At 44.0% G+C, this 9,881-nt stretch overlaps 1 protein-coding gene across 1 annotated transcript; it reads left to right on the plus strand.

Annotated features, from left to right (window-relative positions):
- Positions 1 to 1,469: 1,469 nt before the first annotated feature.
- On the plus strand, positions 1,470 to 9,646 carry caprin2 (caprin family member 2; the record flags this gene model as incomplete). Its single annotated transcript, XM_080851738.1, is given in 22 exon segments — positions 1,470 to 1,517; positions 1,519 to 1,643; positions 2,377 to 2,614; positions 2,706 to 2,768; positions 3,005 to 3,091; positions 3,895 to 4,133; positions 5,518 to 5,600; positions 5,724 to 5,957; positions 6,124 to 6,164; positions 6,247 to 6,498; positions 6,645 to 6,686; positions 6,776 to 6,904; positions 7,003 to 7,084; positions 7,278 to 7,330; positions 7,412 to 7,525; positions 7,606 to 7,709; positions 7,899 to 8,031; positions 8,231 to 8,384; positions 8,465 to 8,623; positions 8,755 to 8,843; positions 8,924 to 8,987; positions 9,084 to 9,646. Coding segments are annotated over 22 exon segments (3,096 nt in total).
- Between the last annotated feature and the right edge of the window lie 235 nt (positions 9,647 to 9,881).

Consider the following 9,881-nt stretch of genomic DNA (forward strand, 5'->3'; position numbering starts at 1 on the left):
GTCAGTCTCACATCAATAAGAATTTCTGTATTTTGTTTTGCTTTTGAGTTTTGAAATCATTAGTCAAGCAATGATGTGATTTTCATGTTCATGTTTTTCAAGATCTACATGCATACTCTTAGGGACCGTAATTAGCATTGGCTGATACACATTTGTTTGGCTCACTCATCCTCGCTCCTCCTTCATAGTATTTTCCATAGATGTCATTTAGTTTTAATACCAGAAGGGGATTCTGCACATTTTGACATCAGTATGTATTACTTTACCCATTTAATGGTGTTCTAATTGCTTGTTGGATGGATACAAACACATAGATAGACCGTAATACACATGCCAAAAAATTGTGGTACCTTTTCATTGCTATTTCAGGAATTGATGTCAACACATTTGCGTGGACTCTGCATACCGTAACCCCTCCCCTTTCAGCAGAGGCCCAGACTAGAGCTCTGAGTATGGGCAGCTATCTGTGTCCAGAACTGAATGAACGCATCCTTCCAGGGAATGAAAGCTTTACTCCTTGAATGTTGCAGTCCTTCTCCTCGGGTCCCTCTGTCTACTTCCTGTATGAGTGTTGCACGTGGACACTAAAGTTATGGATTCTTTCATGCGGAGTTTCCTCTGTGACAGTATGGCCTTTCTCAGAGCCAACAGTTAGTGAAATAGTTTACATGGGCTGGTGAGAAATGCTAATGATTTGACTCTTCTTGTTATTTATTTTATATTTATTTTTTTGCATCACTTTTTTTCCTGTGGACTGTTTTTACTGTCTGAGACACCCCCTCACCACCCCTTGTTTCTGGTGGAGGGCTTTTTCGAAAAATGAATGCGGCAAAACTGCTTTAACATAAGTGTCATGCGTTCACACAGCATTGTGAAATGTATCAAAATTAAGCTAATGTAAAACAAGAATGCATAAATCTGACAAGTTCTGTATATTACGTCTGTCTTTTGCTCTACGTATCTTTATTTTTGTCTATGCTCAACGCTCATCTGCTGATTTTCCTTAGGCTAGTTTCTTAGCTGTAGTTCTACAGGCATGTATGGTAGCTATGCACTTTGTATTTACCTTATTAGAGATATATGAGCTAAGTTTTGTATTTTTTTATATATTGTACTTTTTACCTGTTCTTCAATAAATGTAGTTTGTAAACTTTGTAGCTGTGGAATTTGTGCCGTCTCTGTAATCCATCCTAACTCATTGGATAATGTCCAGATTCAGCTGGGAGTGTGGGTTTAATCTTCTGGCCATCATATGAGTGATATGACATCTTGGAAGTCAGAGCACACTTGATGCTTTTGGAGCCGTGTTTGTATTTTTAACCCAGCATGTACAGTACATACATTTGCTTTTTGTGGAAAGTTTGCTTGAGGCCAAGGAGAGGTAAGAGGGACGCTGAGGCAGGTGTCTGGTTCGCTGACCGCCATGACGTCATGATGAAGTCTCAAGCCTCAGCCGGCAGGGTCTTGGCATGGGAGTGTATAAAAAGGTGAAAGAGAGCTCGTATCTGGCCTCTGCTAAAAATCCAACATCATCATTACTTTGAGCCGGCAAGGGTTGTTGAGTTTGGATGTTGGGAATTTTTGCTCGGTCACCACAACGACCACGCTTCCAACATAGAGAGCGAACGACAAGCGCAAGGTTGGTGAGTTCTTCAGTCTTTTTGGGGTTCATGATGGTGGCTATCAGCGCAAACTTTTTGTGTCGATGGTTAGATTACGTTCCTTTTTATAAATCGGTGCTTATTAGAACCCGTCCGTAGGCTCCGTTACAACGTTTCTTCGTCGATATGGACACATAAGGGCGGCGGCAGATGGACCTGATACAGGTTTAGAGAATTCTGGAACTGGCACTTGAGTATTTTTAATGCATCATAGTAAAGCCTTTAACTTGATTTAAAGGAATGTTTGCCAAACGTACAGGCATCCAACATCGCGTTCATGACATAATCGATTATACTTTTAACATGGAGAGAGCACGCGACTGAGACGCTTGGAAGCTCATCTTTTGACATTTTCACAACCGTTTTCCCATCATCGCCGTAAAATCAAACATTATGTTCTATTTAGCACTTTATTCAAGAAACACGTTGTAGAATTTCGACGTATAAAAAGATTTGCTGTTCTAGGCAGTAAATGCACTGTCACTGGACTGGCTAAACTCCAAAGAAGGTTCAGTAGGCCACCACTGATTGAGGACCTTTTTCTGAAGTTATAAGGGGTTTTTCTTTTTTTTTTTAAATCAGTGATTTGAAAAGCCAGCGTGGAACTTTGTAGGATCATTTAAACCTGTTTAGTTATTTTGGATTTTGTAGATAAACACCTTTTACACATTATAGCCTACCTTACAATACCTTTTTTTTTAAAAAAAAATTTTAGTGAGACTCCCAACATGGTACAGTTGAGTGTGTCCCCAGACCCGGATATGTCCCCCTCTCCATCTCCACGCTCAGGGAAGATCGAAGAGAAGCATGGAAGCCCATTGTCTCCAGGATCCATCACCTCCCTGCAGCTTGCACTTTCAACCACCACCACCGCCTACCCTGGCTATGAGACATACATAGAGGATGGCCTTATCTGTCTCAAGCACAAGATTCGCAACCTTGAGAAAAAAAAGGTGGGCAATTGCCTGGCTAGGCCATGGAAGTGGATTCAGCAGTTTAAAGTTGGTGTTTGTATGCCACTAACAGAAACATTTTAATTTACAGCTAAAACTGGAAGACTACACAAAGCGCTTAAAATATGGTGGCAAACTCAATGAAGACCAACTGGTATGCTTTTTCCATCTGAATCATCCATGCTTTTATGGGCAATCACTATTTTTAGTCCCACTTGTAAATGTAAGGAGCATGAAATATGAACAAATTCATATCAACCACTTAAGAAGTGTTAGCAAGAAATCTATCCTCTTACCTCAGGAGTTATAAAGCAAGTGCAGTTAAAATTGTGTTGAGGTTTGAAGCGTCCATTTATGTTTGGTCTATACAAGACTGTGTTTTTGTCTTAGGATGCACTGAAGAAGTATGAGGAAGTTATCCATAACCTGGCATTTGCAAAAGAGCTGCACAAGACACTTGGTGTATTGACTCAGGACGTAAGTATAGATAACTGAATGAATGCAAGTTGGGGCAGACCATTTGCATGCAGCTAAGGTCTTGGGACCTTGGTGGCCAGGACATTGAAGTGCGATCACTTTCTTTGTGATCTAATTGAACAGTAGCAGGCTACAGGCCTCTTTGGGGCACAGCTCTGGATCTGACAGAGGGCTGTGAAGTTTAGTGACCTCCAGTCAGGAGAATATTTGGAGGTCTGCCCTGAATTCTTTTTCACCAGGGTGGGTGGGCCCCGAAGAGTGGCTTGGTTAAATGCATGGAGGCTGAAATCACCATGCATTTAAGCATGTTGCTTGTGAGGGTTGCTGAGTATACTAGTGGCTATAGAGGCAGATGCTAAGGTGATGTAAGGGCTGGAGTTGGCTGTGTGCTGATGGTGCATTTAACCATCGATCATGTCAATGGTTTACTCGGCACAGTAGATTCCTCAGATTATTAGATTTCCCTATACAATTATCTATTTGCATAGTGCAATGGGAGGATTATTACCTAAATAAGTCTATAAATTACCGTTGGTTCATTCATCTTTGGTTGTACATTAAGTGTGTGTGTGTGTGTGTGTGTGTGTGTGTGTGTGTGTGTGTGTGTGTGTGTGTGTGTGTGTGTGTGTGTGTGTGTGTGTGTGTGTGTGTGTGTGTGTGTGTGTGTGTGTGTGTGTGTGTGTGTGTGTGTGTGTGTGTGTGTGTGTGTGTGTGTGTGTGTGTGTGTGTGTGTGTGTGTGTGTGTGTGTGTGTGTGTGTGTGTGTGTGTGTGTGTGTGTGTGTGTGTGTGTGTGTGTCTCTAGTTGGTGAAGGCTCAGAAGAAGGCAGTAAAGCGTGAGCAAATGGCTAAGATGGAGTCCGAGCGCAAGCGCCTGTGCACAGTGCTTCAGATGCAGTACATCCTGCAGAACCTCCAGCATGAGCACGTCAGACAGGACGTCCTGAGCAGCGCCCGGCGCCCGCTCCTCGTCTCCGCCAAAGAGCTGGAGGGCCTGAGGGACCTAGGTGCCCTGCTGAACCGGAAGAGGGATGGTCTCAACAGGTAGTCATTACCATCTCATCCTTGTTTCCCAAACAGGAGTCAGTGGGATGAGCTGATAAGGGGTCTTTCACTTTATTTGGGTATTTGTCTGTAAAGATGACCTGCATATCATCATAAATGGGTCATTTTAATCTGGTTGGGGGGGGGTCTGTTCATTTGAAATACAGTCGATGAAGTCAATTGAGGTGCACTTTCTATTTTTGTGGCTTTTTAATTGACATTGCATCACTGCTAACAACTGTCATTTGAAGACCGTAGTTTTGGCATGTGTGTAAGCTATAGTTGAAGAATCCCACTCTTATTTGTGAGTGTTTTGAGTGTTTGAAAAGCTTTCAAAGCAAAATGAGCATTTAGGAAATATGGGCAGCTAAACATCCTTTGGATGTTTGCATATTCCAGATCTCATTAGATACCACTCTGCTAAAGATTTGGTATTTTTATCAGCTTGGTCATAAACATGGACAGTTTTAAGCACATGGCTGCCTCGGACTCACCATTGAAATACATTTAGTTTTGTTTCTTAACCATACAAGCAATATTCATGAATAACCTCCAGTCATGGTCAAGATGATCCACTCAGGTGGGTCCAAGTCTCGCATTCTTGTACTATTTACATGGCAGACTGGAGAGTGAAAAGATTCAGAAAGAATCAAGACTGGTTCTGTTACATTGATTGAGAATCACTCAAGGATCAAACTTTGCAAGAACATTCTGGTATCATCAGTAAGGTTTTTGATTTCCCATCCATCAATCAGTCACCCTTGTGTGCTAAAGACAGTGGTAATGTTTGCCATTTTGTGTTGATGAAGGCTGAATATCAGTGAAATTGTTTGGAAGACTGTAGACTGACGACGGAGACACCTCAGGACTTTATTATGATGACCCATTTTTGGATCAGCACAACTGTAAACTCATCAGACAGTGCATCACTTGCCTTATGTGAAATCTTGACACTCTTGTGCACCAAAATCATTTTGTTTCCTGTCGCATCCTGATCATATGCCTCCATGAATGTTTTAGTTGATTTTATTTTTGGCTTAATTTAATGTACTCATTGTTCAATAGCTGGGGCATGGACAGACATTTCCACTCCATATATCAGGAGTGCTGAAGTAGAATAGAGGGAATTCAGTAGGAAGATGACAATTTATTAAGATGGACACATCAGAGAATGTCAAGGCAGATTGGTACTTAAGACACTTGACTGCAGAACTACAACCAGGTGTTATGAGGTTTATACAGTTAATAAACAAATGTCTTTACTATGGCTAAAACAAGTTTGCAGTCTACTTTCTTAGGTGTTATTAGCTGATGTTATTTCTGTCATTAACTGGAATGAATATTCCTGTTCTTGTATTTATTTATTTTTATTCTGGTTCTACAGTTTGGACGATCAAATGACACGGTCAGCTGTTGTCTACTGGGAGCTGTTGGAGGGGAAGGAGAAGCCAGTCGTTGGCTCCACATGTAACCAACACTAAATACTGATAAGGCCAGACAGGTCATCTGTGTTTCCTCTGGTCTGTGGATGTCTGCTCTGTCCGGGTCAGTCACGGAATGTTCCTTTTGCCCTTTTATCTGTATATGTAGATAAGCACATGAGAGAATGGCTGGCCAAGCTGGTGGATTGTGGGTACTTTGACCAAGTTGTGCTTCCTAAAGACAAGAAGGAATCTGTGCTTCCTAAAGACAAAAAGGAATCTGTGCTTCCTAAAGACAAAAAGGAATCTGTGCTTCCTAAAGACAAGAAGGAATCTGACCAAGTTTTGCTTCCTAAAGAGAAGAATGAATCTGAGTGTCAAGTGAAGCCTGCAGGGCTTGCAGGTAAGGATGGGAATTATCAGTGTTGAACTTTAAATTTAAATATTGTATCACTATTTATCTTCTGGAAGTAAATACAATCCAGTGCTATGTTTTGGTGTTACTCTTAATATATCCTAATTACCATTTTTGGATACCTTACTACATTTCTGATCTTGCTGTATTGTAGCCCTTATGAAGTTCAGAACAGCTGAAGTGCCTACCAGAGTGGTGAGTACTGCTTACATTTAGCAGTCTGTCCTTCTAGCTGTTGTTGTAAGGTAAATAGTTAATCATGTCTGAATGATGCCAGTTTCTTAACAGACACTATATACCCGATGAAGGCCTCAGTAAGCAGAAACTGGACAAAAAACCAACTTCACACAACTGGAAGGAGGAGTTCTTGGCCCTAAAAGAGCAGGAGCCTCCAGACTCATGGGATATGGAGTTAAATGAGGGGACATCCTCCTCTAAGGCAGGACTACAAAAACCAAGCAGAGCAGCAGCTGGTTTCATCCTTAAAGATCAGAAGTCAATTAAGAAACCCAACATAGAGCCTAAACCGGTGAGACTTGCACCTAAACTTAATTGTAATACATTGGATCTTGGCATTATGGATGGGGTGGCCATCTAATGATTGCATTTGTGTGGGTCCACTGATTGCGAGTTTTACCCAGGTCTGCAGCTGTCCATATTAACTCTCCCTTTCAGAAAGCTCAGAGAAAACCTAAAGCTGGAAAAGATATCAAATCAGTAAGTCTAGCAATCCACGTGAGCTAAAGAATATTCCAATTTATAGGCCAGCTCTGCAATTTCCACAAAGTGGTTTGGTCTTTAATTAGGCATCTGGAACTGAGGCCCGAGTGGAGGTGTTCAACTCTCCATCCTCTCTGCCCAAAGATCCCATCTTGCGAAAACAGGAGCTAGATGACTTGATGGTTCATATTTCAGGATCCTTCAGCTTTATGCAGGTATAGTCATTTATGGTGAATTGGACTCAATGGCTTTGAGACGAAATGATATGTATGAGCATACAGTATTGGAGCTAGAGATGTCTTCCTTGCCTCAGGATTCTTTGTTGGATGGTGAAGCATCTCAAACACATGTGCATCCCAGGATGTGTGCATCTCCTGTGCCCTCCACTCCCCTTGGTAAGAGAGAGCATGTCCCTCAATTGTCAGTCCATGCCTGTTTCATGCCTAATCATTTAATTTAATTTTGTTCATTCTTTGAACCAAAAAACCTTACTAGGGACTCTGGCATACCACAGACTTATAAAAGCCACTTTGCATTGTACTAAATGGTGATTTTACAAGGTGTAAATTACTTCTCTTGAATTTACAGCCCAGAGTAAATCCAAGGAAAGTCCAGCTGAGGACTCCTCCAAAACTATGCATGTAGGTGTTGTGTTTTTCAGAAGCCTCAAATGCCTTTACTGCAATACTTCACATACTCACAAACTTTTTTCTCTTCTCTAGTCTACCCCACTGCCTTCTAAACTTCTTGCCAAGGAGGGTAACACTATTCTTACCAATGGGAGTCAGAGTCTGGGCAACTGGGACCTGGATGTCACTCCAGTGGAAGTAGTGCAGGTAATCAAAACACATTGTTGGTGTTTGCAATACTTGCAGTATTATTTTCTCAAATATTTTGCCTGAATTGTTCCGTATAGGAGAAACCGCAGGTGCCCAGTCGAGAGGGTTTTGAGTCTCCTCCACTTTTCCGCCGCAAGTCCAGTATCTCACCAACCCTGGAGGAGAAGCTGCCTGCCCAGGTGTGGGGCTGTTCAGTGTCTTGTGGGATTGCTAACCGATTTGAGTATTAGAGCTGTGTCTCACCGTATGAGTATTAGAGCTGTGTCTCACTGTATGAGTATTAGAGCCGTGTCTCACTGTATGACTTGGGTGCTGTTTTGGGGCTGCTGTTATAGACTCACGTGCCACAGCCAGAGAGGCAGTCTCCCAGTGCTGTGCCACAGCCAGAGAGGCAGTCTCCCAGTGCTGTGGAGACTCCTCCAGCCACTGACTCGGCTCAAGCCTTCTCCACTCCACCAAACCACCGCTCTCACAGCATGGTCCCAGCTGCTCCCTACCATCCTGTGAGACACACGCGCACGCGCACGTGCACGTGTACAATGAGAAAGCCACTTTAAACTAGGCCAAACCATTTTCAAAATGGTTGCCTCATTTCACGCCACACATTTGAGTTGCATACACTTAAATGTCAAGCTATGTAGACACAGTTTGCCAGTCTATTTTTTTCAGCTTTGGTTTAGCTTTCTGTTCTGTTTCTGGTAGGTGTTCAAAGTCAGTGTGCCGACGCCACTATGTAGTGGGTCTTACATGAAGCCAGATACTACTTTCTCTGAATCCAACCTTGTGAGATATGCCAGTGCCAGCACCCAGACCCCACCTGAGCTCAACCCACCAGAGGAAGACCAACTGCAGCCAGGTAGGGCACTGATACATGTTCATTGTTGTCTGTTAATACAAAGTTACGCCTTTAAATGATTAGCATACTGTCTCCCTCAGATGACATGGCTCAGTCAGAGTGTGTGGTGGTTAGTGGTGGACAGATGTACACATTGGGACGCTCAGGGCAGCCTTACCAAGCGCGGGGCTCTGTCAGAGGTGTGGGACGCGCAGGCAGGGGACTACCACACTACATCCGCTCGCCTGGTGTCCACAGAGGTACGTACTCTTCAGACTCAAGTCTCTATATGCTTTCTAGCACTCCCAGTCCCCCCTCCTACATTACTTTGTGTTACAGTGCATGTTTACCCTGGATAATGGATGCACACATTCTATCTTTTCTCTAACAGGAGGGTTTGATGGGTACAGAACCAGTCCCAGATCTGCTGGAAGTTTTGTTCCTCCGGCTCACTCTGCATCTACTCCCATTGGTGCACGGGTAAGAATGGGGAGGAATGCCTTGTGGATGGATAATGGGATGAACGAGCGTGGTAGTTAATGTCTCTCATTCCTGAACAGGACACCGGGTACCAGTCCAACTACAAGCATGGCAGCACAGGAGGGCAGAGAACCAACACTAGTGGTAAAGATGTGCCAACCGTGCCACATACTACACTGTCAAACATATTGTTGGTTGGGTGTTTTGCATCGTGTACATGACGTGTCTCTCGTCTTGCAGCTGGATGGAGTGACTCGTCCCAGGTGAGCAGCCCTGACCGGGAGGGGCCGTACATGGTTGACCTCGGTGACTCCGGTCATGGCGACTCGCTCTCTGATATTCCGGTCACACCTCAGGGTGCACACACCCTCATGCCCGTGCACGTGTACCCCATCTCCCAGCAAATCAGGGTGGCCTTCTCGGCCGCTCGCACCTTCAACTTCGCCCCGGGCACACTCGACCAGCCTATCGCATTTGACCTGCTGCACAGCAATGTTGGAGAGATGTTCGACATGCCATCGGGTCGCTTCTCTTGCCCAGTGCCTGGTACCTATGTCTTTATCTTCCACATCCTCAAGCTGGCTGTCAACGTGCCACTTTACATCAACCTGATGCGCAACGATGAGGTGGTGGTGTCTGGCTACGCCAATGATGGAGCGCCTGACCATGAGACTGCTAGCAATCATGCCCTGCTTCAGCTGTACCAGGGTGACCAAGTGTGGCTGAGACTGCACCGCGGCGCCATCTATGGCAGCAGCTGGAAGTACAGCGCCTTCTCAGGCTTTCTGCTGTATCAGGACTGAGCCACACGCATGCAGTGGAGCCCTTGCTTCTGGGTTCAACCAGAACCCAAAGTACAAGTGTGTTTGTGTGTGGTGAAGCGGCATGTGCAGAGTTTCAGTGAGCCACAAGTTAGCACTTGGATTTCAGTTTGGGTGGTTGGGGATTGGATCTGTGTGGGTTCTCTCCCCTCTGGCCCTTCAGAACAATCAACCAGTTCTGCCCCTACTAATATTGTAACCTCTTCTGATCCAATCA

Source organism: Sprattus sprattus (genome assembly GCF_963457725.1).
Source record: "Sprattus sprattus genome assembly, chromosome: 14".
NCBI lineage: Eukaryota > Metazoa > Chordata > Actinopteri > Clupeiformes > Clupeidae > Sprattus > Sprattus sprattus.